The 27,141-nt window shown below is 50.6% G+C and overlaps 1 protein-coding gene across 3 annotated transcripts in view; it reads left to right on the forward strand.

The window, feature by feature from the left end:
• LOC132380577 (RNA-binding protein 10-like) overlaps positions 1-25,893 on the forward strand; it is a 93,275-nt gene extending 67,382 nt beyond the window's left edge. The window contains exons 7-26 of one of the 3 annotated variants that reach the window (XM_059949488.1): positions 42-128; positions 1,133-1,193; positions 3,593-3,748; positions 5,763-5,923; positions 6,088-6,185; positions 6,405-6,492; positions 7,418-7,525; positions 7,818-7,926; positions 8,549-8,685; positions 9,443-9,584; positions 14,482-14,573; positions 18,838-18,996; positions 19,436-19,585; positions 20,894-20,977; positions 21,327-21,512; positions 22,924-22,998; positions 23,680-23,762; positions 24,872-24,965; positions 25,056-25,094; positions 25,711-25,893. In XM_059949488.1, coding sequence (XP_059805471.1) covers positions 42-128; positions 1,133-1,193; positions 3,593-3,748; positions 5,763-5,923; positions 6,088-6,185; positions 6,405-6,492; positions 7,418-7,525; positions 7,818-7,926; positions 8,549-8,685; positions 9,443-9,584; positions 14,482-14,573; positions 18,838-18,996; positions 19,436-19,585; positions 20,894-20,977; positions 21,327-21,512; positions 22,924-22,998; positions 23,680-23,762; positions 24,872-24,965; positions 25,056-25,058 — 2,073 coding nt within the window. In that variant the 3' untranslated portion in view covers positions 25,059-25,094; positions 25,711-25,893. The remainder of the gene's footprint in view (positions 1-41; positions 129-1,132; positions 1,194-3,592; positions 3,749-5,762; positions 5,924-6,087; positions 6,186-6,404; positions 6,493-7,417; positions 7,526-7,817; positions 7,927-8,548; positions 8,686-9,442; positions 9,585-14,481; positions 14,574-18,837; positions 18,997-19,435; positions 19,586-20,893; positions 20,978-21,326; positions 21,513-22,923; positions 22,999-23,679; positions 23,763-24,871; positions 24,966-25,055; positions 25,095-25,710) is intronic. The other 2 variants (XM_059949489.1, XM_059949490.1) reach the window with 2 other exon arrangements.
• The last annotated feature ends 1,248 nt before the right edge of the window (positions 25,894-27,141 follow it).

Below are 27,141 nucleotides of genomic sequence, written 5' to 3' on the forward strand. Positions count from 1 at the left end.
GTGGGAGCTAACTAATTTTGTGCCCCTTCTGTTTCTTGCAGCACTCTCTCGTTATTCATGGCCAGCAGATCTCCATGTACTACAGCGACCCCAAGCCCAAGGCCAATGAGGACTGGCTCTGTAACAAGGTAGTGGCCCAGCTGGATGAATGGGGGGGGGGGCAGCGGGCAGAGGTAGTCATAAATTCCCTTCCTCGATCGCAAGGTACTGCATTGCTAGTACTGGGCACCTGCACCACCTGTGGCATTGTAGGGGCAGTGGTGCAGGAATGTGGGGCTGTGAGAATGGGCAGGTGGAGGGATTCATCTCGAGGCACAGAGAGAGTGCCATCTCGTGGGAGAGCCACACACCGGGACCACTATAGATAGGAGCCAACTGCCATTTTAATTCCAGTTCATGGGAGTGTCCATGGGTCTTATTTTGGCTGGAGTCTGTGACTAGAGGTGCTCTGCAGAGATTTGGAAGACTTAAGACATTGGAGCAAAATTAAGTCATTTGGCCCAGTGTCACTCGGTCACCATTTGATTATAGCTCATTTCATATCTCTCTGAACACTCAGTAACCTGTGATGCCCTATCAGCTTGAGATTAACTGATGACTGGAGCTGCAGGGCATTGTTCTGTGGAAGGTGATGATAGAAAGGCAGCACCATACTTGTGAGGGAGCGCTCCAGCAGCGCAGTAACGGCCAGCCACTGCACTGTCTTCCAAAACCCTGCTGCACTTTCAGATGGGCGTAAAGTCCTGGCCCAGGAGTGTAGAGAAGATTCATGTTGCAACTGACCTGACCTGCTGTATGACAGGCAATGTCAAAGGGGCTTCTAACCCTGGGAGGGTGTGACGGGACATTGTGGAGGGAGCTTCACTCAGTGTGTGATGGGATGGTGTGGAGGAAACTGTGTGGATATGAACTGAATGTACTTTTTAAACTGTTGACAGCTTCATCCTTTGTCTATAATGCACTAATTTGGCACAGGTTGTTGTGTTTGACTTTGCCCTGTACAAACTGACCAGGATGATTAGTGTCTACAGCTCTGTACTCGCGGTAATATCTGTCATCGTCTGTTCATAATGCTGTTGGTACTGTTGCCAATGACTGTATGTTGTGAGTCATGTCTCCCTCTTATTTGCAGTGTGGAGTGCAGAATTTTAAACGGCGTGAGAAATGCTTTAAGTGTGGTGTTCCCAAGTCGGGTAAGTGTTGCACGATGGAAAGGAGGGAAAAGTACTGAAGTTGGAACTCTGAAGCAAAAACAGTAATTGGCAGGATTATCCCACGCATTAGGCAGTAACCATGGGGAAGTTTCTGCTCTGATGAGAGGGGAAATGGGAGGGCAGGGTTCTGGCCAGATGGGAGTGGGTCTTTTTTCACACACCATCTCTCCCCACACCCTGAGCCTTGACAGACCAAAGCCGGGTGGAGCCAAGCGGAGCTGGAACGCTCACTGAGTCAGTGAGGACTTGCTGGCTGTCTGGAACATCCTCTTCCACGTGTCTCTGCTGTCTATTCCTGACTGACAAGCAGTTGTAGAGTCATAGAGCATGGAAAGAGGCCTTCAGGCATCCACACTATCGACATTGTGAAGAACGGGCCAAAGTTTACACTCAAAATGATTGTACAGGGTAGAAATAACCATGAAAATTAGCTCAGTACGTTACAAATATAAATAAACCTAAATGGACATAAATTATATTAAATTTGGTATGTCAGGCATTCAGATTAGAAGCAAGGGCATGAGGCCACATTTCGGAATATTGTGTACAGTTTTGGTCTATTGGATCGATGTTGTCAAGCTGGAGGGGGTGCAGAAGAGATTTTTAAGGATGCAGCCTGGACAACAGAGTCTTGAATTAGAGAAAAAGAGAGGGGCTGGTCACACTGGATCTTCACTCCTTTCAGAGCAGAATAGACCCTTCTGGCCCTAGCCACACCACGCAGCAATCCTCTGATTTAGTCCTCACCTAACCATGGGACAGTTTACAATGTCCAATTAACCTACCAACCGGTCGGTATGCCTTTGGACTGTGGGAGGAAACCCACAGAGTCATGGGAAAAACATACAAGCTCCTTACAGGCAGCGGTGCGAATTGAACCCGGGTTGCTGGTACTATTAACCATAGAATTTCATGGACAAGGTGGGGGCTGTGGTCTTTATTTTGGGGAGTCCAAAACTTACAGGTGCAGATACAAGAGGGTGTATTTGTTAAAGAGCACTGAGAGGTACAGGTGCTGCTTTATTCAGATGATAGTGAATACCTGGAACAAACTGCCGGAGGAAGCGGTCAAGGTAGGTACAGATGCATCAATTTGGATAGGTACATTGAATGGAGAGGTTCTGAGCCGAAAACTAGCAACAAGGATTAGGAAGGATACTGTGGTCAGCATTTACCAGTTGGGCCAAAGGGCCTGTATGACTTCTGACAAAATGAGCAAATATAAAGATAGTGACATTCATGCATGTCGAGGGAAGTCGTGTTAGTGCTAGAACCTGACAGCAGTGGGGCGGTATGGTAGCATAGTGATTAGCACAACACTTTACTAGCGACTCAGGTTCAAATCCCACCGCTGCCTGTAAGGAATTTGTACATTCTCCCCATGACCACATGGGTTTCCTCCCATGGTCCAAAGACCTACTGATTGGTAGGTTGATTTGGGGGTTGCTGGGTAGTGCGGCTGAAAGGGCCAGAAGGGTCTGCACATTGCTGTTTCTCAGTAAATAGAGTAGAAGCGGTTGTTGAATGTTGAGATATGATGTCTGCATTGAGAAGGGGGTATGGCCCGGGTGGCAGGGGTCCCTAAAATGGATTCCTGAGACATGGCTTTGATGGTGGTGGCAGCTGTATCTGTGATGGAACTGGCTCATGTTCCCATCGCTCTCTGTCACCTCTTTAATTGCTGTGAATTGAGAGTTCCAATACTAGGCCATGACGTACCCATTTATCGCTGAGCTCAGGACAGTGTCATACAGCAAAGGAGCCCTTTTGGCCCATCTGGTCCATGCTGGCCAAGGTTCCCAACCAAGCTGGTCCCATCTGCCCATAGCCCTCCAAACTTTTTTGTTAATGAACCTGCCTCAACTACTTGCTCAGTCCATATTGCCCATCTCTGGGTAAAAATTTTGCCTTGAATCTATGTAAGCTAACTTTGGTCCTTGTATTTACCTGTAACATCTATGGGTTTCTTTTTTATGTGTTTCTCCTTAAATTTTTACTTCATTCTTTGTATCAACTTGCCTCAAATTAGAATTTTTAAAAAAAATCTCAGACTCCTATTAAATCTCTCTCCTTTCACCTTAAACCAGTGCATTCTAGTACTTGAATTCCAACCCTTTCCGTGCTCATTGTGATTTTATACACCTCTATTAGATCACACCTCAGTAGGAAAGTCTCAACCTGCCCAATCTCTTTCCACAACTCGGTTCCTTGAATTGCGACGGGGTCCTCGTAAATCTCCTCTGCGCTTGTTGCTGTAGCAGGGTGACCAGAGATGTTGACACCTGGCAAGCTGAAGCTGCTTCCCCTCTGTCAATCTTTGTCATATTCCGTGTCTGTTGTTGTAATGTGGATCACTCTTTCCCTCCCCTCCTCTGCAGAAGGGGAGATGCGGCTGGTGCCCGACAGGAAGGACCTGCAGCAGCCCCTCCCTGACGGACCCGCACCCCTGCTGAAGCTACCCCAGCCGTTCCAGCCGCCACAGCTCCACCCGCAGCACAGCCAGAACCAGCAGCCAAACGAGAACGCTAATGACAGTAAGTTCAGGGGATGCCATCTTTGTGGGGGGGGGGGGTGAGAGAAAGGGGTCAGAAAATTTGCAAACATCTTCCCACACAGGTGCAAAAAACTGAAGCATTCACCAGGGTCGTCTTGCACCCAGGGCGGACAGGGTAAAGAAAGAATGCACAGGAGTGTGTTACGTTGAATGTGGAATAGGCTAAAGGGTCAGCACAACATTGTGGGCCGAAGGGTCTTTACTGTGCCGCACTGTTCTCTGTTCTGCATAAAGTTTTGCTGAATTAATACAGATCCATCCAAGTTGGATCTCATTCCTTGAGACTACAGATATCTTTAGAGCAGGGGTACCATACCTGGGGTCCACAGACCCCTTGGTTAATAGAGCAGGGTTTCCGGACCTGGGGTCCATGGACTCATCGGTTAATGGTAGGGGTCCATGGCCCTAGAGCATCAGCAAAATCATGTTATCTTTTTCCTCTAGGTCTTTCACTGTTTTGCTGAGGTACGGTACCGGTGGGGACGAGTCTGTCACTGTATAACACCGGGGTACGGTACCGGTGGGGATGGGTCTGTCACTGTGTGACACCGAGGTACGGTACCGGTGGGGACGGATCTGTCACTGTGTGACATCGGGGTACAGTACCGGTGGGGACGGGTCTGTCACTGTGTGACACCGGGGTACGGTACCGGTGGGGACGGGTCTGTCACTATTACACCGGGGTACGGGACCAGTGGGGATGGGTCCGTCGCTGTATAACACCGGGGTACGGTACCGGCGGGGACGAGTCCGTCGCTGTGTAACACCGGGGTACGGTACCGGTGGGGACGGGTCTGTCACTGTAACACCGGGGTACAGTACCGCTGGGGATGGGTCTGTCACTGTGTAACACTGGGGTACGGGACCGGTGGGGACGGGTCAGTCACTGTGTGACACCGGGGTACGGTACCGGTGGGGACGGGTCCGTCACTGTGTAACACCGGGGTACGGTACCGGTGGGGACGGGTCAGTCACTGTGTGACACCGGGGTACGGGACCGGTGGGGACGGGTCAGTCACTGTGTGACACCGGGGTACGGTACCGGTGGGGACGGGTCTGCCGCTGTGTAACACCGGGGTACGGTACTGGTGGGGACGGGTCTGTCACTGTCACACCGGGGTACAGTACCGCTGGGGATGGGTCTGTCACTGTGTAACGGGACCGGTGGGGACGGGTCCGTCACTGTGTGACACCGGGGTTCGGTACCGGTGGGGTCGGGTCTGACACTGTGTGACACTGGGGTACGGTACCGCTGGGGACGGGTCTGTCGCTGTGTAACACCGGGGTACGGGACCGGTGGGGACGGGTCAGTCACTGTGTGACACCGGGGTACGGTACCGGTGGGGACGGGTCCGTCACTGTGTAACACCGGGGTACGGTACCGGTGGGGACGGGTCTGTCACTGTGTGACACTGGGGTACGGTACCGCTGGGGACGGGTCTGTCGCTGTGTAACACCGGGGTACGGGACCGGTGGGGACGGGTCAGTCACTGTGTGACACTGGGGTACGGTACCGGTGGGGACGGGTCCGTCACTGTGTAACACCGGGGTACGGTACCGGTGGGGACGGGTCTGTCACTGTGTGACACCGGGGTACGGTACCGGTGGGGACGGGTCTGTCACTGTGTAACACCGGGGTACAGTACCGGTGGGGACGGGTCTGTCATTGTGTGACACCGGGTACGGTACCGGTGGGGACGGGTCTGTCACTGTGTAACACCGGGGTACAGTACCGGTGGGGACGGGTCTGTCATTGTGTGACACCGGGTACGGTACCGGTGGGGACTGGTCTGTCGCTGATGGGGACAGGTCTGTGCTGTAAAATGCCCCTCCCATTTTAAATAAAACGCTTGTCCCTCAGCCTCTGCTTATGTAGGGTTAGAAAGCTGTCAGCCTATCCATTCTCTCCTAGTAACTCAAGCCATCTAGTCCTGGAAGCATCATCTGTGATTTCTCTTGCCTAATTTATCATTCTTTGTTTTTATCCCCTGAAGCCGTGATCCTACGTAATCTGAACTACCACACCACCCAAGAAACAATCCTCAACACCTTGGCTCCCTATGCTGTGTTGTCACCCTCCAACATCCGCCTGATCAGAGACAAGCAGAGCCATCTAAACCGGGGCTTCGCCTTTATTCAGCTCTCGACAATTGTGGTGAGTTCCTGTTTCCTGCTGTGCTCCCACCCGGGGCTGTAACCTCTGCTCGCCCTTACTCCGCTAGATTCAGCCCCTTCTGTAGTGGGATGGGGGGTGCTCGGACCTCAGGGACCCCAGGGTTGATGAGGGCTGACTCTCAGCTTTATCTTGTCTGCTTGCAGGAAGCCTCCCAACTGCTCCAGATCCTGCAGTCGCTGGACCCCCCTCTCGTCATTGACGGCAAGACCATCAACGTAGAGTTTGCAAAGGGCACAAAGAAGTAAGCAGTCCCCCTGCCATCAGGACAGCTTGTGGGCAATTGTTTGGCAGGTTTGAATTCTCAGCGCTGTTGTACCCCGGTGTTATACACTGACAGACCCGAGTCCTGCAGAATATGGCAATTGTAAAGTATATCTGTACTCTGAGCTAGGTAGATTTCACTGATCAGTTGTTAAGTGTATCTGTCACCCTGAAATCTTCCTTGTTCTCCGCTCCTCAGGGATGTGGTCCTGACGGATGGTAGCCGGGCCAGTGCCGCCTCAGTGGCCAGCACAGCAATCGCGGCGGCTCAATGGGCAGTCAGCCAGGTGAGTGAGGTGAGATGCGGGTTGCACAGAGCGAGGCATATCCAGTTTGATCCCAGGCGCTGGTGGTGCTGCCTTGTATAATTGTGAGAAATGTGTACATTCTCCCTGAAAACGCAACCGTTTCATGCAGATGCTCTGGTTTCTTCAGACTGTCCAACAGCTCGAGGATTGGTGGGTGTTGGATCCTGCCAGTGTTGCTATCCAGAGCTTGCTTTGGAAGTCAGGAATGAGGCTTATCCTTTCTTTCAGCTCTTAACATTGAGCGTTACAAAGGATGGTCAAAGGAAAAGAGGAAGAGTAAAGAAAAACAACTTTGAACTGAGAAGATAACAACATTCCGGTGGTAGCTGTTTACCTGTAAAATAGCCAGAATCTCCTGCCTTTAATTAAGAGCTACACTACAACTTCTGGAATTACACATTAGGCACATTTATATACACTGTATTTGTCAATGTGGAGCAAAGAGTGAGTTTGTTAATCTGTCCGGAGCAAAGGATGTTGGGAATGGCAAGGGTGGAGCACCGCAGGAGGCGTGTTAGAGGGGTAGCAGAGAAGGGGTGCTGGGGGCAGACACACCCAGCCCTGAGACACGTCTGACATCAGATTTCTGAAGCATCCATGATGGTAGCCGGCTGTTTCTCTTTTACATGTTTTATGTACTGCTGCCACATAACAAATTTCATGGCATATGTCAGTGATAATAAACCTGATGCTGGCTTACTGAATCTCCTCAAGCTCTTCCAGAGAGCTAGAGGCTGATGTCCCTCCGTCATAACTGGAAACTTCAACAGATTTCCCCCTCCCACAGGTGATGCTCGACCTGCTGTGTTCCTCTGTAGATAGTTCATTGCTCCAGTTCCAGCATTTGCTGTCTCCGGTATTTTGCCGCAGGTTACACTGAACTTCCTGCTTCTCCCCCCTGCAGAGTTCCGATTCTGATAACCAGGGTGCGTGGCTGAACCAGGACAACCAGCGAGACTATTCGTACTACCGAGGAAGCCAGGACGACAGTTATCTGCGGCAGTACGCCCAGGTCAGTGACGTGGACTCGTACGCAAGCGGGCTACCCGTCCCTTCTGTCCTGTCGCACCCCTCAAGCTGACCTCATACTCCATTTGGCTTCACCCTCTGGAGCTCACGCCAGCCCCCATAGAAACACCCAGCCATCCTCGGGAGGGAAGCTGGGTCTGCGTTTGACCTGGAGACTCTCGTCTGATGAAGTCCCTCCTTGTCACTGGCCCGCGTCCTCTGATCTGCCTGTGGGAGGGAGGGTGGTGGTGTGGACAGAGGAAGCTCTGTCTGACACTTTGTTTTAACCGGTACAGCGATATGGTGGCCACTATTCCCATGACTACCAGCAGGGCTCAGACCAGCAGAAATCCAGCAGGCGTCCTGTGCTGCCAACAACGTACGAGGCACCACCTACTGTTGCAGGTGAGTTATGAACAGTCTGTCTGTGTCACTCTTGGCTGCATGATTATTCCCATTACTACTTGGAGAGGGAGTTTAACTAGTTCCAAATATATCGTTAATCCTGATTTCACCAAAACTTCAGTTATTCAAAGCCTGAGGACAGGTAGACTTGGGGGAGGATGTTCTCCAGGCCTAGGTGCCTGTGGAAAGCCGCAGCCAGTGATCACAAAATATTGTTGCAAAGTCTCAAGCTAAAGAGAAACTCTCACACTCACTCCGTGTGTCGATCTGTTCAGAGAGGTTATCATTCCTCTTGCAGGGTGAGTGTGGCTGATCAGGACAGTGAGGAAGGAGCTTGTATGTCTAACACTGGTTGTACGGTGTAGAGGGAGCTTCACTCTGTCTGACCCCAGGATTGTATGATAGGATGCTGCAGAGAGAGAGAGAGAGAGAGAGAGAGAGCTTCACTCTGTCTGACCCAGGAGTGTGTGACGTGATGGCGCAGAGAGAGTTTTGCCTTATGTCTGACCCCAGGAGTGTGTGATGGTGGTTTGGAGGGATTTCACTCTGTATAACTCCTTCAGACTGAAGTGTGCTCCTTCAGTCCTGATGAACCGAATAGATTGATTACCTTCTCCTGTAGTGTCGGAAGCCTCCTCGGAGCCTGGCATTCCAGGCGTTGATCCTCTCCTGAGCCCGCAGTCAGGGCAGGCAGAAGCTGCTCCACAGCTCTATCAGAAGTCATCCAGTACCGCGTCAGACAGCACCTGCACCACACAGGTAGGTCATGGTGTCATTCCACCCCAGCACCCCTGAGAATTAACAGTTCAAAAGCAAAGATGACACTCTTAACGAAACAACCAGCGGGAAGGGTCGCCTTGCCGCGGGAGAGTGCAGGGGGAGAGGGGACGCCATGTGTGGGTGAGTGGCCACTGGGTTGTGGAGAGTGTGGGGGGGGTGAGAGGGGACAGCTCGTCATGGGGGGGGTGCCTTCTTGACTAGGGAGAGCACAGGGGGAGAGGGAATGCCTCATTGTGTGGGGGAGTGGCCACTGGGTCGTGGAGGGGGGAGAGGGGACAGCTCGTCATGGGGGGGGGGGTGCCTCGTTGTGGGAGAGTGTGTGGGTGGGGATTGATTGTGCCTCCCAGTGGGAAAGATGCCGCCTCACTGTAGCAGGTTGTGGGGTGTGTAGGGACCTCCTCGTTGCAAGAGAGTGTGGGGGTCGGTGGGAGAGCGCAGGAAGGGAGATGAGAGGAGGAGGGGTGGAGGAAGTGAGAGAGGAAGAGAATGAGAATTGATGGAAGGAGGGAACGTCTCATTACAGAAGGGTGTTGGAACATTGAGGGAGAACCTCACCCAGGAGAGTGTCATCTATATCATCCTTGACTTTGTCTTTTACAATGGTCCTTCTCTGGGAGGAACAAATCCCTCTTCGATACTTTTCCAATCCCCCCCACCCCATCCATCTCGCCCAAGCAACATCGAGCCTTCTTGTCTGTGTGTGTGAGCCCTCACAGAGTCATGTCTTCTCTCACAGACCTCCCGCACCCCCGGAAACCAGAAGGCAGAGAATGCCCCAGATCTGCCCCAGGTCGGTGCCAGCCATTCCTCGGGAGCCAATGGCAGCGGTCACTCTCTAACCAGCTCTTCCACCGCGACCCAGGACTACACGCAGTACCGTAAGTACAGCTGCCCTAGTGCGTCAAGGCGATCCGTGCCCCCGACAACAGAGACCACAATGACACAGCAACAGGCCCTTCGGCCCACTATGTTGGTGCACCTCGCATTCTCATCATACTGAAAGATTAAGTACTAGCTTCAGTTGTCACATTGGTGAACAACACGGTCTGAGGATGTGCTGGAGAGCAGTGTGCAGGCATTGCCCAAATCCTGGCGTCAAAGTATTTTGCCCACAGCATGCAGACGCTGACTGGTGTGAAGTTTATGCTATGGGAGGAAACCTGCATGGTCACGGGGAGGGAATATACAGACAGCAGCAAGAATTTAATCCAGATCGATGCTTGCTGGCACTGTAAAGCAATGCAGTAACTATTACACTGTCATGGCTACGTGTGTGCCTGAAAGCCTCTTTAAAAAAAATCACTGTTGTATTTGCTTCTATCGCTTGCCCTGGAGGCAGATTCCAGGCACCCACTAGGCCCCATATACCCCCTCTAAACATCCCCACTCTCACCTTAAAGTTAAATTGGTAAATTGCCTTCTCATTAGTGTAACATAGAACCTCACGCAGTGTGGCCCTTCATCCCACAATGCACTAACGTTTTAACCTACTAAGATCAATCAAACCCTTCTCTCCTATGTAGCCCTTCATTTTTCTGACATCCATATGCTGATCTGAGAGGCTCTTAAAAGTCCCTGATGTATCTGCCTCTACCACCACTTCTGGCATTGCATTTCATGCACCCCCCCACACTCTGTGTTTAAAAAAAAATCCAGCTCTACCAGCCCACCTATACCAATCACCTTAAAATCATGCCACTTCTGCCCTGGTGGAGAAAAAGTATCTGTCTATGCCTCTTATTGTCTTGTATACTATCAAGTCTTCTCTCAGTTGCTTTTACTCCAAAGAGAAAAGCCCTAGCTTGCCCAGCCCATTCTCAAGATATGTTCCCTAATCCCAGCAGGCACGCTCTCTAATTCAAGCTATTTCGCCGCCATTAACTTGGGTTCAATTCCCACCGCTGTCTGTGAGGAGTTTGTACTTTATCCCTGTGATTGCCTGGGGTTTCCTCCCACATTGTGAAGGTGTATGGGTTAGTGGGTTAATTGGTCGTATGGGTGTATTTCAGCAGTACAGGCCCACTGGGCCGGAAGGACCTGTATCTCTAAAACTAAATCCTAAGACCTAATTTCCTAAAGTTTACAGGAGTGAGAGATGGTTGCAAGAAAAAGTTTGTGAACCCCTAGCAGTTATCTGGTTTTCTGCATTAATTACGCATAGTGTGCTCTGATATTCATTTAAGTCAATAGACATAATAGACAAACATCATCTGCATAAGCTGATAAGACAAGCAATTGTACTTCCTCTCATCAATGCTGAGTACACCATTTAAACAGTCACAATCTATGTTCAATAAAGTACATGAACCTCTGGGTAATAGTTTCTACAAAAGCAATTTGGAGTCAGGTGTTCCACTCAATGAGATGAGATTGAAGATGTGGGTTGTAGAGGTGCCCTGCCCTATTTTAAAAAAAGTCAGGTTACTGACAAAGCCTGCTCTTCTCAAGAAAGGTCTGTTTATGTGCACCATGCCTCGATTGAAATGACTTGCAGAGGACAATAGAAGCTAGAAAAGTCTACAAAAGCATTTCTAAAGACGTTGAGTGTTCATCGGTCCGCTTTCAGAGGAAATGCAGTAATATTCTCCCTAGGAGTGGGTATCCTGCAAAGGTCAGTGTTGCATGTTGTGTTCTTGATATGAAGGAGATGCAGAAGGAACTAAAGGTAACAGCAAAAAACCTGCAGAAATCTCTAGAACTTGCTAAAAACTGTTCATGTGTCCTCCATAAGAAAAACACTGAACAGAAATAGTGTTCATGGAAGGAAAGCACTGCTCTCCTAAAAGAAACAAGTTTTCAGAAAAATGACCTGGATGTTCCACAGTGCTTCTGGGTCAATGTTCTGTGGACAGATGAGACAATAGTCTGGCAGAAACGCCTGTTTGGAGGGAAAAGGGCACTGTACACCAACACCAAGCCCTCATCCCAACTGTGAAGCATGGTGGAAGGAGCTGATCATGATTTGGGGCTGCTTCAGGGCCTGGACAGCTTGCAATTGTTGAGGGAACAATGAATTCCAAATTGTATCAAGACATGTTACAGGAGAATATCAAGGTAGCAATCCCATCGCCTGAAGCTTTATAGAAGTTGGATGATGCAACAAGACACTTACCTGAAACACAAGAGTAAATCAACATCAGAATGGTTTAAAAAGAAGAAAATTCATGTTTTGGAATGGCCAAGTCAGAGTCCAGACAAGTCAGAACCCAATTGAGGTTCTGTGGCATGACCTGAAGAGGTATCCCAGAAATATTGATGAACTGAAACTGTTTTGTATGAAAGGAGTGGTCTAAAATTCCTCCTCATCGTTGTGCAAATCATATCAGCAGCTACAGGAAACGCTTGGGGGAGCTTATTGCTGCTAAAGGAGGTTCTATCAGTTATTAAACACAAGGAATCGCATATTTTTTCCAGCCTGGACTGTGAATGATTAAACAATGTGTTCAACAAAGGCATGAAAAGTACAATTCTTTGTGTGTTCTTAGCTTAGGCAGATTGTGTTTGTCTATTATCATGACTTAGATGAGAATCAGACCACAATTTATGAAAACCAGGTGATTGCAAAGGGTTCACAAACTTTTTCTTGCAACTGTATATCAGCTGGTTGAGTGGAAGCAGTAGCAAGCTTGCACTCAATGCCAGTAAGACCAAGGGACTGATTGTGGACTTCAGAAAGGGGAAGCGAAAGAAACACACACCAGCCCTAACAGGGATCAGAAATGGAAAGGGTGAGCAATTTCGAGTTCCTGGGTGCTAATATCTGTGGATCTTTCCTGGGTCCAACATATCGATACTGCTACAAAGAAGGCACGACAGTGGCTATATTTCATTAGGAGTTTGAGGAGATTTGGTATGTCACCAAAGACACTCACAAATTTCTACGGTTAGACAGTAGAGAGCATTCTAACTGGATGCATCACTATCTGGTATTGGGGGGCGTGGGATAGATCCTCTGCACAGGATCACAATAAGCTGCAAAAAGTTGTAAACTTAGTCAGCACCATCATGGGTACCAGGCTCTGTCATGTCCAGGATGTCTTCAAGGAGCGGTGCCTCAAAAAGGCAGTATGTATCATTAAAGACTCCCATCACCCAGTACATGCCTTTGTCCCATTGCTGCCATCATGGAGGAGATACAGAAGCTTGAAGGCGCACACTGAACACTTCAGGAACGGTTTCTTCCCCTCTGCCATCCGACTTCTGAATGGACAATGAACCCATGAACATTTCTTTTTGTAATTCAAGTTTTTTCTCTGTAATCATGTATTACATTGTACTGTTGCCACAAAAACAACAGATTTCACAACACATGTTGGTGATATTAAAGCTGCTTTGAAGTCCTGAGGTACAGTGGGAAAATATTTGTTTTGCTTGCCATCCGTCCAGCTCACTTCAGTACATGGAGGTAGCACAAGGGAAAAGGAGCAGCAGAATAGAGTGGTACAGTCAGAGGGAGTGCAGTGCAGCAGGCAAGGGCCACAGTGAGGTAGATTGTAAGGCCAGGTGTCCGTGCTAATTGCTCTAGGACTCCGTCCAATGCTCTTAAGTGGGATTTTATTAATTGAGATTCAGCGTGGAGTAGACCCTTCCAGCCCTTTGAGCCGAGCCATCCAGAACCCCCCCCCCCCAATCTTTGGACAGTGGGAGGAAACCCTCACAGTCACAGGGTGAATGTACCGACTCCTTATAGAGAGCTGTGAGAATTGAACCTGAGTCTCTGGTACAACTTCGCTACTGCGCTGCCCTTATAGAGCCTTCCTTCAGCCTGATACTACATACTTTTGTATCTTCTGCCCATTGGAGGGGGGCAGAGAGAATATCTGGAGTGGGAGGGGTCTTGAGGCAGTGAGAAGGTATGCCTTCTAGCTTTTGACATTTTACCCTGGGTAAGAGTAAGACTTCTTGATGAGGAAGGAATCCCATCAGACCCCAATTCTTGGGGTGCCCAAACCTAACGAGAGTAGTCTGCTTCCACCATGTTAGGGTGACAGGATGGAGCGCAGAGCTGTTGAATGGCCTTGGGGTGAGGCTCTCAGAGGTGTGGAGAGGCAGACTGGAATGGTGAGAGACAGCGACAAGGTGGAGAGCAGAAATCACCCCATAGCGGAGGAGTCTCAACCCAGAGGGCATTGGGTCAGAGTGAGGGCTGCAAAGGGGGTTCCAGGGAGGAATTCTTCCAGCCAGAGGGAGCTGCTTGGATTTGGCTGCAAATCTACTGGTGGCTGGATTTTGTCTTGGGGGTTGAAGGAGTGTGTGTGGGTAGGTGGGAGGAGTGAGGGTTGCTGTTACTGTTGCTTATGTTGTTCTGCTAAACATTGAGAGCATGTGATGTTGCTTCCAGACGCTTGCTGCCCACCCCCCACCCCCCACCCCAAGCATATCCCTGGGTTGTTAACACAAATGACACTTCTCACTGAATGTTTTGATGCACTTGTGATTAAATAAGGAGCCCAAGTGCCCGAGGATGTCTGGCCTTGAATGTGTAAAAGTGAGTGCGTCTCTGCATGCCATGGGAGTAGTCACCTCGGACTGAGAACAGTTAGCCCCTGAGACCTACCCTTAACATCTGCGGACGGAGTTTCACCGGTGACGTTTCAGGCTAGCGGTCATCAGACCCAGAAAGAGGCCTCTGCTTTGAAGTGCTAACTCTGCATCTCTCTCCACAGATGCCGTCTGGTTTACTGCGTGTTTTGATCAGGGTCCATGCGTGGTAAGGGTGATGCTTTAACCTGACCTGTGGTATTAACCCCAATCCTCTTCCCTTCTCCTTGACAGCCGTGCCTGATGTCTCTACTTACCAGTATGACGAGGTCTCGGGATATTATTACGACCCCCAGACTGGACTCTACTATGACCCCAACTCACAGGTAATGAGGGGGAATGGGGGGGTGCATGGTGCTGACCTTGCTCATCCGGGGTGGGAGGGAAGCATTGGAGGGCGGTGGGGGACGAACAGAAGAAGGCCATCCATAGCCTCCACACTCCTTTGAACACTTCCTTGGGATTAATTGGCCACAATGGCCCTATAGTTGTCACAGTATCCACAGGCTCCCACAGTCGCCATAGGACAGAGGAGCAGAATTAGAACCTTCTGCCCCTCAATTACCTTCCCAAACCCCACTCTCCTGTCTTCTCCCTGTAACCTTTGACGCCATTAGGTTCAGGTTTTTAGATAATTGGGCTTTGTTCCAGGGAAGGTGGGATCTGTTCCGAAGGGACGGTTTACACCTGAACTGGAGCGGTACTAACATTCTTGCAGGGAAGTTTGCTAGTGCTTCTTGGGGGGTGGGGGGGGGTTTAAACTAAATTTTCAGGGGGCGGGGATCCAGAATGTGAGAGAGGATAGCGAGAGGAAGAATAAAGGACAGGTGGGGACTACACGGTTCTGGAATATTAAGTGTGTAGTAGAGAAAGGTGAGGCGGAACAAGTGATAAGGAGGTCACATGTACAGAGGGATGGTCTGACGGAACATGCAATTAAATGTGCAGAAAGAATAAGTAAATTTAGGAAGAATAACATTCTAGGGGCGTATAGCCCGATGGGAGTTCGGGGAGCTGGATTAAGTACAATAGGCAGCGATTCAAACAGAGAGAGGAGAAATGGGCTAAAAATTCTATATCTGAATGCACGGTGTCAGAAATAAGGCGGATGAAGCTCGGGTAACTACGATGTTGTTGGGATAACGGAGACGTGGCTGCAGGGAGATCAGACCTGGGAAATGAATGTACAAATGAATGTCCCTACATGCTATCGTAGGGACAGAAATGTGGGCAGAGGGGATGGGGTGGCCCTGTTGGTGAGGAATGAGATTCAGTCCTTTGCAAGGGGAGACGTAGGATCAGGAGAAGTGGAGTCTGTGTGGATAGAACTGAGGAACAGTACAGGCAAAAGGACCCTAATGGGTGTTGTCTATAGGCCACCAACCAGTGCAAGTTGAATAGGGAGTTAACATTGGCATGTGGCAAAGGTAATGTCGCAGTAGTTATGGGGGATTTCAACATGCAGGTGAATTGGGAGAATCAGGTTGGTGCTGGACCCCAGGACAGGGAGTTTGTAGAGTGCCTACGGGATGCATTCTTGGAACAGCTTGTACGAGAGCCGACCAGAGACAAGGCTATTCTGGATTTAGTGTTATATAATGAACAGGATTTGATAAGCGATCTTGAAGTAAAGGAGCCATTAGGAAGTAGTGATCATAATATGATAAGTTTTTATCTGCAATTTGAGAAGGATAAGGGCAGCTCGGAGGAGTCAGTGTTGCAGTTGAACAGGGGAAACTATGGAGCCATGAGGGAGGAGCTGGCCCGGAGAAGGAAGGATTCAAAGGGGGGAAAGGGGCCACAGTGGTTGACAAAGGAAGTCAGAGATCGCATAGCATTAAAAAAAAGGAAGTATGACAGAGCTAAGGTAAGTGGGAGGATAGATGATTGGGAAGTTTTTAAAGAACAATAGAACTTATCTAAAAAGGCAAAACGGGGAGAAAAAAATGAGGTATGAACGCAAGCTAGCCAGGAATATAAAGGAGGATAGCAAAAGCTTTTTTTAGGTATGTGAAGAGAAAGAAGATAGTTAAGAACAACGTTGGGCCCTTGAAGAATGAATTGGGTGAAATTGTTATGGGAAACAGAGAAATGGCAGAAGAATTTAATGAGTACTTTAGATCTGTCTTCACTAAGGAAGACACAAGCAATCTCTCAGATGTATGGATGGGCCAAGGACATAGGGTAACAGAGGAAATGAAACAGATTGACATTAGGAAGGAAACAGTGATGAGTAGACTGATGGGACTGAAGGCTGACATATCCCCAGGTCCAGATGGACTGCATCCTAGGGTACTAAAGGAGGTGGCCCTGGAAATTGTGGATGCATTGTTAATCATTTTCCAATGTTCCTTAAGATTCAGGATCAGTTCCTGAGGATTGGAGAATGGCTCATGTTATCCCACTTTTTAAGAAAGGAGGGAGGGAGAAAACAGAGCACTATTGACCTGTCAGCCTGACATCGGTGGTGGGGAAGATGCTAGAGTCCATCATTAAGGATGAAATACTGGCATATCTATATAGCAGTGATAGGATTGGGCAGAACCAAGGGTAAATCATGCCTGACTAATCTGTTGGAGTTTTTCAAGGATCTAACCAGGAAGTTAGATGGCGGAGATCCAGTGGATGTAGTGTACCTCGATTTTCAGAAGGCATTTGATAAGGTCCCACATAGGAGATTGGTGGGTAAAATCAAAGCTCATGGCATTGGGGGGGGAAGACATTGACATGGATAGAAAACTGGTTGGCAGATAGAAAGCAAAGGGTAACGGTGAATGGGTGTTTCTCGGAATGGCAGGTGGTGACTAGTGGGGTGCCACAGGGCTCGGTATTGGGACCACAGCTGTTTACGATTTACGTCAACGATTTAGATGAAGGCATTGAGAATAACATCAGCAAATTTGCTGATGATACTAAGCTGGGTGGCAGTGTGACATATGAGGATGTAGGAGAATTCAGGGTGACTTGGCTGGGTGAGTGGGCAGATACTTGGCAGATGACATTTAATGTAAATAAGTGTGAGGTTATCCGCTTTGGGAGTAAGAACAGGAAGGCAGATTATTGTCTGAACGGTGTAGAGTTAGGTAAGGGAGAAATACAAAGAGATCTAGGAGTCCTTGTTCATCAGTCACTGAAGGTGAATGAGCAAGTGCAGCAGGCAGTGAAGAAGACTAATGGAATGTTGGCCTTTATTACAAAGGGAATTGAGTACAAGAACAAGGAAATCCTCTTGCATTTGTACAGAACCCTGGTGAGACCACACCTGGAGTATTGTGTACAGTTTTGGTCTCCAGGGTTAAGGAAGGACATCCTGGCTGTAGAGGAAGTGCAGAGTAGATTCACGAGGTTAATTCCTGGGATGTCTGGACTGTCTTACACAGAGAGGCTGGAGAGACTGGGCTTGTACACGCTGGAATTAAGGAGATTGAGAGGGATCTGATTGCAACATATAAGATTATTAAGGGATTGGACAAGATAGAGGCAGGAAGTATGTTCCAGATGCTGGGAGAGTCCAGTACCAGAGGGCATGGTTTCAGAATAAGGGGTAGGTCATTTAGGACAGAGTTACGAAAAAACTTCTTCTCCCAGAGAGTTGTGGGGGTCTGGAATGCACTACCTCGGAAGGTATTGGAGGCCAATTCTGTGGATGCTTTCAAGAAGGAGCTAGATAGGTATCTTATGGATAGGGGAATCAAGGGATATGGGGACAAGGCAGGAACCGGGTATTGATAGTAGATGATCAGCCATGATCTCAAAATGGCGGTGCAGGCTCGAAGGGCCGAATGGTCTACTGCACCTATTGTCTATAAGAACTTATCACCTAATGACTTGGCCTCCACAGCCACCTGTGGCAATGAATTCCACAGATTCACCACCCTCTGGCTAAAGACATTCCTCCTTGTCTCCGTTCTAAAGAGACGTCCTTCTATTTTGAGGCTGTGCTCTCTGATCCTAGACTCTCCCACTGTAGGAAACATCCTCCTCACAACCCCTCTTGGCCTTTCAATGTTCGATAGGTTTCAGTGAGATTCCCCCCCCCCCCCCCCGCCCCCACTCTTCTAAACTACGGCAGGTGCAAAGAGTGCCATTAACATTACTGAAGTGAACACGTGGCTACAGTGCATTAGGGGTCAAAAGTGTGTTCGCAGTGCAGAATGAAATGTAAGAACTACAAAGAGAAGTGCAGTGCAGGTAAACAATAAGCTGCAAGATCATGCCGATGTAGCCGTCAGATTGAGACTCATTGTTCTCGGGGACTGTTCGAAAACAGTGGTTGAGCCTAGGTTTTTGTATCTGCTGCCCGATGGGAGAAGGCCCAGGGTGAGTGGGGGTCTTTAATTCTGCTGTCCGCAGTGAGATAGTGTTGACGAAGCCCATGGAGGGGAGGCAACACATCTTGTGATGCCCACGACTCTCTGCCATTTCTGGGGGTCACATGCAGAACAGTTAACACATCCAGATAGAAATGGCCCTGTTCACCCCTCCTCTTGAGTGTGTGCGTGTGAGTTTGTGCATGTGGGAGAGTGAGACCCACCAGCCCGTGGTTTGAGCCTCCCGCGTTAATAGCCGTCTCTGTGTACATACGTGCAGTACTATTATAACGCACAGACACAGCAGTACCTGTACTGGGATGGGGACAAGCAGACCTACCTACCGGCCCCTGACCAGAGCGGTGATCCCAAAGACGGTTCCGGCCTGAAGGAAGGCAAGGAGAAGAAGGAGAAGCCCAAGAGCAAGACAGCTCAGCAGGTGAGAAGCCGAGGGCAGGTGGCATGTGGGGCTGTTCCACTGTCTGCCCCCGCCAGCACCCTCTGATGCTCCAGTCATCCTGGGGGTGTGGTGGGGAGGAGGCCATGTGTCCACATCCCAGGACAAGGGCACAGTATGCCCACACCCATCCCCCAGCTAACTCTCCCTGACATGGTGCAGCCACAGTGTTTCATATCCAAGTCCAGATCTAATGAAAGCATCTGTATCGTATCCTGTTCCCAATGCAGCAGGATGGCAGGGCAGTGCCAGAGGGGCAGAGCAGCCACCCAGGGCCAGAGGCACCAAGGTTTGCCAGGGCCATGTGGCCACCTGGGGGTGGGGAAGACGTCTGTGCGATGGGGTGCTGCGGGGGCGAGGGCTGCTACTACAGCGGTTGTCAATATGACTGCCTTCCTTCCCTCCCACCCCCACCCCTTAGATCGCCAAAGACATGGAGCGCTGGGCCAAGAGCCTGAACAAGCAGAAGGAGAACTTCAAGAACAGCTTCCAGCCACTGAGCTACATGCGAGAGAGCGAGCGCCGGGAGTCAGCCTCTGCCGACGCGGGCTACGCCATGCTGGAGAAGAAGGTACCAGACTGGGCCAGGAAGGAGGGGGGCACCTCCTGCTCATACTCCCAATCCCGGCTGGGCTCTCTGCTTCCCTCCCCCCCCCCCCCCCCCCCCCACCTCCCAGCCACCCGTCCCACCTCGTCTGATCTCTCTCAGAACCGTATACCACAGAAACAGGCCTTTTGGCCCATCTAATCCAACCTCCAGTTTCTTCTGGAGCAGCGGAGGCTGCAGGGGACCTGGAGGAGGTTTCTACATTGCAAAAGACAGTGGCTATCTGTAGTTTAGGTGTCCAGTGCTACAGGGCAGATGTTTAAGGTGACAGAAGGAAGTTCAAAGGAGACGTGTGGGGAAAGGTATTTTTTCCACAGGGTGTGGTGGGTGTCTGGAATGCTCTGCCTGGGGAGGTGCTGGATCAGAATTGGGTTTCTTACCACTGACAAGTACAGAATGTGGTGAAATGTATTGTTTTGAGGCAGCAATGGAGTGTAAGACAATTAAAAAAATCACAGTAAATTACAAAAATAAATTGTGCCAAAAAAGGAATAGTGTTCGTGGATCAGAAATTGGATGCAGAGGGGAAGGAGCTGTTCTTCAATTGTTGAGCAATGTCTTCAGGCCCCTGTCCCCCCTCCCTGACGGTAACAATGAGAAGAGGGCATGTCCTGGGTGATGGGGGTCCTTTTAGATCGGAATCAGGTTTATTGTCACGTGAAGAGTGTTGTTCAACAGCAGCAGTACAATCAACATCTACAGTCCGAGGACGTACTGGTCAGTAGGTTAGTTGGTCATTGTAAATTTGAGGGTTGCTGGACGGTCTGGTTCAAACAAGCTCTTCCTGTTCTGTGGTCCCTGCTGTTGTCGAGGCGAGTCCCATTTACCTGGATTTAGTCCGTCACCCAGCCATTCCAATCCACGGACCTGCACAACTGTCTCTTGGGCACCCCTACTGTACCCAGCTCTATTTCCGCTGGCAGTTCCTTCCATGTAGTTTAGAACCCACCACTGTGAGGCACCTCCCTCTGAGATCGGGACAACCCCGTGGGCTCACTCAGCAGCAGAGCTGGGTGAGCATTGAATGTGCAGTTCACTCCTCTTCTCTCCCTCCCCCCCCCCCCCCACCCCAAACCCCTCACCTCACAGAGGAGGTTCCCGTAGCCTCACTCCCAGCCTACGGAGTGGGAAAAGCCATTCTGCCCTTCTGGACTGTACTGACAGCCAAGGTGAAGAAGAACAAAACTCCCTGCCCTTTGTAGACAGGAGGTGGGGGAGGAGGGGTGTGCACCACTCAGAGTTTCACACACTTCTTTCCCCACCCCACTGCAGAGTTCCCTGGCTGAGCGTCAACATGTAATGATGGAACACCTCAAACGCACCAGCGACAAGATGAGGGACGATGACGCTCGGACGGTAGGGAGCAACCAGGGTTGCTGAGGGTGACCATGCTGTGAGTGGGAGGTGATGGGGTCAGTCACCGTGGTCCTTGATGGGAGGGGGGTGGGAGGGTCTGTCTTCTCTCCCTTCCAAACTCCTTCTATCTCACTTCCTGTCCACTTAACTTCCCTGACTGTCCTTCAGCCCCTGCGCCCCTCCTTCCTTTCACCCCCTCCCCATGTTTTCTCTGCCTCTCCCCTGCCCACCGTGTGTTCCTCCCCCAGCCGTTCGCCGAAGATATCTGTCACAAACTCGAGTGTATTGGCGTTCACCTTGTGTGGCATGGGGTGGTCCTTACATCTGTTTGCTCCCACCCCCCGAGCAGAAGTCGAGCCCACTGCGGGGGCTGGTGGCGGCCTACAGTGGTGAGAGCGACAGTGAGGAGGAGCCGGAGGAGGAGCAGGAGGAGAGGCTGACCGACTGGCAGAAGCTGGCCTGTTTGCTGTGTCGCAGGCAGTTCCCCAGCAAAGAGGCTCTCATCCGTCACCAGCAGCTCTCCGAGCTCCACAAGGTAACAGACCCACGCTCCGAACCCCAAATCCCTTGACCGCTCCGTGCCAGTGGTGGGAAATGCGTGTCAGCTCAAGTCCAGCGCCCGCAGGAGAGTGTAAAACCCTGAGTCAGTCCCCCCAAGGAGACGGGCCGCGGTTTCCCCTTCACCCCGGGGAGACGGGCTGTAGTCCATGACACACAGAAGCAGAATTAGCCCATTGAATATGAGGCACCATTCCATCATGGCTAATTTATTATCCTTCTCAACCCCATTCTCCTGCCTTCTCCCTGTAACCTATAATACCCTTACTAAACAAGAACCTGTTAATCTTCGCTTTAAGTAAACCCAATGACTTGGCCTCCTCAGCCACCCATGGCGATGAATTCATTTCCATACACTATATTTCATTGCCATTCTACCAATCTAAGTCCTGCTTCCTAAACACTACCTCCCCCTCCATCTTTTTATGTTGTCTGCAAACTTGGCCACAAAGCCATCCAAACCATTGGCATGAGGTGTGAGCTTTGTTTGTCACATTTGAATTGTGGTGTTTGAGTCAGTGACTAACGGTCTGTGGATTGGGCTGGGGCAGTCCACAGCCCTCAAGTGACGCCAGCATGGTAGACACAATTCTCTAACCCTAATCCTTACCTCTTTGGAATATGGGAGGAAACCAGAGCACCCAGAGGAAACCTGGAGATTGTACAGATAGATTGCAGCCGCTATCATAACTTTACGCTCAACACACGCAAAATGCTGGTAGAACACAGCAGGCTAGGTTCTGGGTCAGGGTCCTGACGAAGGGTCTCGGCCCAAAACGTCGACAGTGCTTCTTCCTATAGATGGTGCTAGCCTGCTGTGTTCTACCAGCAATTTGTGTGTGTTGTTTGAATTTCCAGCATCTGCAGATTTCCTCGTGTTCGCATAACATTACGCTACTGTGCTGCCCTTGGAGTTGTAATTGTAGTCTCTCCCTCCTCCTACACCCGGAGGAAGGTGTGTGAGGTGAGGCAATCCTTGTTCCCAACGTTTCTCGATCACCCCTACCCTCATCGCCCAGGCTCCAAACCCACCACCCTGCATTCAACCCTGTCGGTGAGAGGCAGCCAGCATGAACCAGGGCACCCCTGTGTGGTTTGTGGGTCCTCTGCCCCAGCCAGTCCCATCTCAGCCCAGCCCTCGCATGTCCTGGAACAAGGGATGTGTCCTCCACTGCCTGGACAGTTCCTGGCATCAGGCTTTCCTGTTACCGATGCCCCACGGTTCTGCCTATGAGGAGCATCTACCCCAGCTCTGGGTGGGGCGGATTGTGCCAATATTCAGGGCGAGGTAATCAGTGGGCCTCTGCAGCCGTTATTGGGGGCGTTCAGTGTGTGTGTTTGTGTCGAGTACAATTCACAGTTCAGCTGATCAATCCTCCATCTTGCAGCAAAACCTAGAGATACATAGGCGCTCGAAGCTGTCAGAGGCCGAGCTGGAAGCCCTGGAGAAGAGTGAGAGAGAGGTGCGTGTCTCTGTGCGTTCGGTAGCAAAGTCGTCTTGTGGATCAACAGCGGAGGAACAGAGGGATCTTTGGGTCCACGTCCATTGATCGATCGTCAGAGTTGCCGCACAAGTTGATGGGGTGGTTAAGATGGCGCATGATGTGTAGGCCTTCATTAATCGGGGTTAATGTTGCAGCTCTAAAAAAAACTCCAGTTAGAACACGCTGGGAGTATTATGTTCAGTTCTGTTCACTTCATTATAGGAAGGATGTGGAAGCTTTAGAGAGGGTGCAGAGGAGATTTACCAGGATGCTGCCTGGATTAGAGAGCATGTCTTATGAGGATAGGTTGAACAAATTAGGGCGAGAACAAGAATGAGAGGTGACTTGATAAGAGGTTCTCCCAGTGTGGGTCTAAACCAGGAGTTATGGAAACGGAAACTGTGTATGGTACTCCCAGTGTAGGTTTAACCCAGGAGTTACGGAGACGGGAACTGTGCACAGTGCTCCCAGTGTGGGTCTAACACAGGAGTTATGGAGACGGGAACTGCACGGTGCTCCAGTGTGCTGTGAATGAATAATTGAGATGAAGTAGTGCACCGTTTTGTGCCAGTCCACCTGCCCATGGACACCTCACAAGTGAATGCAGTTGACAAGTGCCCTCCGTTAATCATCCCCTCTCCCCCTCATTGCTGTCCACAGCTGAAGTACAGAGCAGCAGAGAGACGGGGCAAGCTGCCCATGGCTGATGTATCGGAGCCCAAGAGGAAAAGGACACAGGCAACGTATGTTTAATGTTAACATGCTGCTTGACTCCTCAGGCCCTCCTGTCTGCCCTCACACTCCCCTCTATCCACTTGCCCTCCCCTCCAACCCAACATTGCCCTTCCCTCTACTCGCATCCCTCTCCCCCACTCATGCACTTTTAACAAGTGAGTGATTGTTCATTGCCTGAACCGTGTGCATGCTGAGCCCCTTCCCCCTCCCTTCCCTCCTGTCCCCTCTCTGTCTCGTCCCCTTTGAACAACTGAGTGATTGTTCATTACCTGAACCGCATGCGTGGAGCTGAGCCCCTTCCCCCTCCCTCCCTTCCTGTCCCCTCTCTCCCCTCCTGTCCCCTCTCTGCCTCATCCCCTTTGAACAAGTGTGATTGTTCATTGCCTGAACTGTGTGCATAGAGCTGAGCCCCTTCCCCCTCCCTTCCCTCCTGTCCCCTCTCTCCCCTTCCTGTCCCCTCTCTCCCCTTCCTGTCCCCTCTCTCCCCTTCCTGTCCCCTCTCTCCCCTCCCTGTCCCCTCTCTCCCCTCCCTGTCCCCTCTCTCCCCTCCCTGTCCCCTCTCTCCCCTTCCTGTCCCCTCTCTGCCTCATCCTCTTTGAACAACTGAGTGATTGTTCATTGCCTGAACCGTGTGCGTGGAGCCGAGCCCCTTCCCCCTCCCTCCCTTCCTGTCCCCTCTCTCCCCTTCCTGTCCCCTCTCTCCCCTTCCTGTCCCCTCTCTCCCCTTCCTGTCCCCTCTCTGCCTCATCCTCTTTGAACAACTGAGTGATTGTTCATTGCCTGAACCGTGTGCGTGGAGCCGAGCCCCTTCCCCCTCCCTCCCTTCCTGTCCCCTCTCTCCCTCATCCCCTTTGAACATGTGAGTGGATGTGATGTGAACCCGAAATGTGTGGAGTTGAGCCCACACCCCTTCTCTCCATATCTCCCTCCCTCTCCCATTGTCTCTGTCTCTCCCACGCATTAGTTGTGAGGCCAGACTGTGTGTGGAGCTGAGCTTTGTCTCTCCCCCTCCTCTCCCCAGCTCATTAGTTGTGAAGCTGAACTGTGTGTGGAGTTGAGCCCCCATCTCTCTCTCTCTCTCTCTCTCTCTCTCTCCCTCTCCCCCCCACCCTCTCAGGTTCGATGGACTAAACCAGGACATTGGAAACCGCATGATGGGCTGGAAGGCTGGCGGCAGACTGGGGAGCAAAGACTCAGGCCTGTCCTCTCAGGTACCTCCTCCCTCCCTCACCACCCCACGCCCCCTTGCTTCACCCTGGCCGTCCCACAGCTCCGACTAAGCTCCCCTCTTCTCTCCGCAGTAGCCCTGAGGCTTCGTGGGATCCTCATCGTCCGTGTCGGTAAGTTTGCTGAGGCTACACGGGGCGCCTGGGTGGGGATCTACTCCAGAAACACTGGGTGAATGTCCGTTGTATGGATATAGACCATTTGGCCCAACCAGTCTGTGCTGACCAGAGTGCCCACCCAGCTTTTGGCCCAAGTTAAATTATTATAGCTGTCTTAATTTGTCATACGCTCACCACCCTCTGTGTGAAAAGGTGGGCCGTTGGGTCTCTTAAATCTACCTCTCACCTGAACCTATACACCGTAGAGTTAGACTCTCCTGCTCTGGGGAAAAGATTGTTCCTGTCCCTGTTCACCCTATCCAGCTTTAAAAATACTTTTTCATGCGCCTTGACAGCACTGTGACAACCATTCAATCTCTGGTCAATCCCCTCAACCAATTTAGCAAGCACTCGTGCACATAGCAAGCAAACCATCATCCCAGAAGTCACGGACACACGCGTGCATACAGGGTGGGTTCTGTCCCACTGCCCTTGGGGACTGCTATCGGGGCCTAAATGGGATTTTGTCCAGCCTGCCAGTTACTTGCTGTGCGATGGCAGCTGGCCTTGTTGGAGGGTGGGTCACTATGGGATCAGCTGAGTGCACCTCTCATTTTGTTTGTCTCTGCAGTGCCTGGAGCGTGTGGTGAGCGGTGCCCACCACCCCACCGGTGAAAGGCACAACACCTCTGCTCCCTGGGAGTCCACAGCACTGGCCGTTCATCCTGACCAGCTCAGAGAAAGACTGTAAATATTTTTATCAGCCTACAATATGTACTTTTTTTTTACCAATTAAAACCAAACTGTTTCTGAAGGTGTCGCAGTTGGCTCTGATTCGGTGGTTGGAGGGCTTGGGGTGGGGGACGGGATTTGGGTTAAAGCAGGGGTCCATGGCATAAGAAAGATTGGAAACCCCTGCTTTAAAGGGAGCTGAGGAGGGTACTGGACATGTAGGGGCACAGGAGATGTTGGATATCTGGTGCAGCTAACTGGGGAGGGAGGAGGGTTACCTCTCCGGGACAATCACGCAGCACAAAACAGGAACCCAATTTCTCCATGCTTTCCCAGCTGGTCCCATTTGCCCCATACCCCTAGATATGTGGTGGCTTTGCAGTGGGTCTGCTTGGATTAGAGGGCAAAAGCCATTGGAAGAGGTTAGACAAACTGGTTGGTTTCTCGGGGTGGGGGGCATGAACAGAGAGAGGTTTAGAAGATTACCCAAGGCATAGACAGATGTCCAGTATGTTTAGTGCCAGAGCTGCACGGGGTGTGGAGTGGGGGGTAAAGTTTGTGTAGGGCTTGTTTTATTATATGTCAGGTGGTGGTGACACGAGTACTGTATCCAAGAGGCTCTTCGATACAATGGATTGTGGATTTCAGCAAGGACACTGCAGTCTTCATTGAGGTGGAAAGGGGGGGAGGGGAGCAGCTCCAAGTTCCAGGGCATCAGTATTTCAGAGGATCGATCCTGGGCCAGTGGCGAGCCTTCATTAGGAATATGAGGAGATTCAGCATGTACTGTGCAGAGCATTCTAATAGGTATGGAGACAACAACACTGATCATAAACTGCAGGGGACTGTACATCAGAGGCACAACCCTCCCCAGTAGTGAAAGTGGTACCTCACGAAGGCAGAATCCATCAAGGGCCCTCACCACCACCAGCAATTTGTGACATTGAGCGGCAAGTTTCACACCTGTGATTATGAACCGTGATGCTGATGTGCAGACAGTGGAAGGATATAGACTATGTGTAGGCAAAAGGGACTAGTTTGGTTAAAAGGGACGCGTTATTGGTTTGGTACAACACCAATGAGGCAAAGAGCTGGTCCATCTCCTATTCAAACACATTTTTGATGCTGTAACATCCCCATCATCCTCGTCCAAACATTACATCTCGTGCTCACTCCTGTCTGGTTTTAGAACCCCCTTTCCACCTTATCCATACCTCCTGAACACCATCCGGAATGCCTGGAGCTGTGCAGTGGTTAGGGTTAGGTTTAAATAAACACCTCTAACCCACTAGATGATCACCTCACCCAAGGATAATAAAGAGAAAAGAAA

This window comes from Hypanus sabinus, chromosome 24 (genome assembly GCF_030144855.1).
Source record: "Hypanus sabinus isolate sHypSab1 chromosome 24, sHypSab1.hap1, whole genome shotgun sequence".
In the NCBI taxonomy this organism is placed as follows: domain Eukaryota; kingdom Metazoa; phylum Chordata; class Chondrichthyes; order Myliobatiformes; family Dasyatidae; genus Hypanus; species Hypanus sabinus.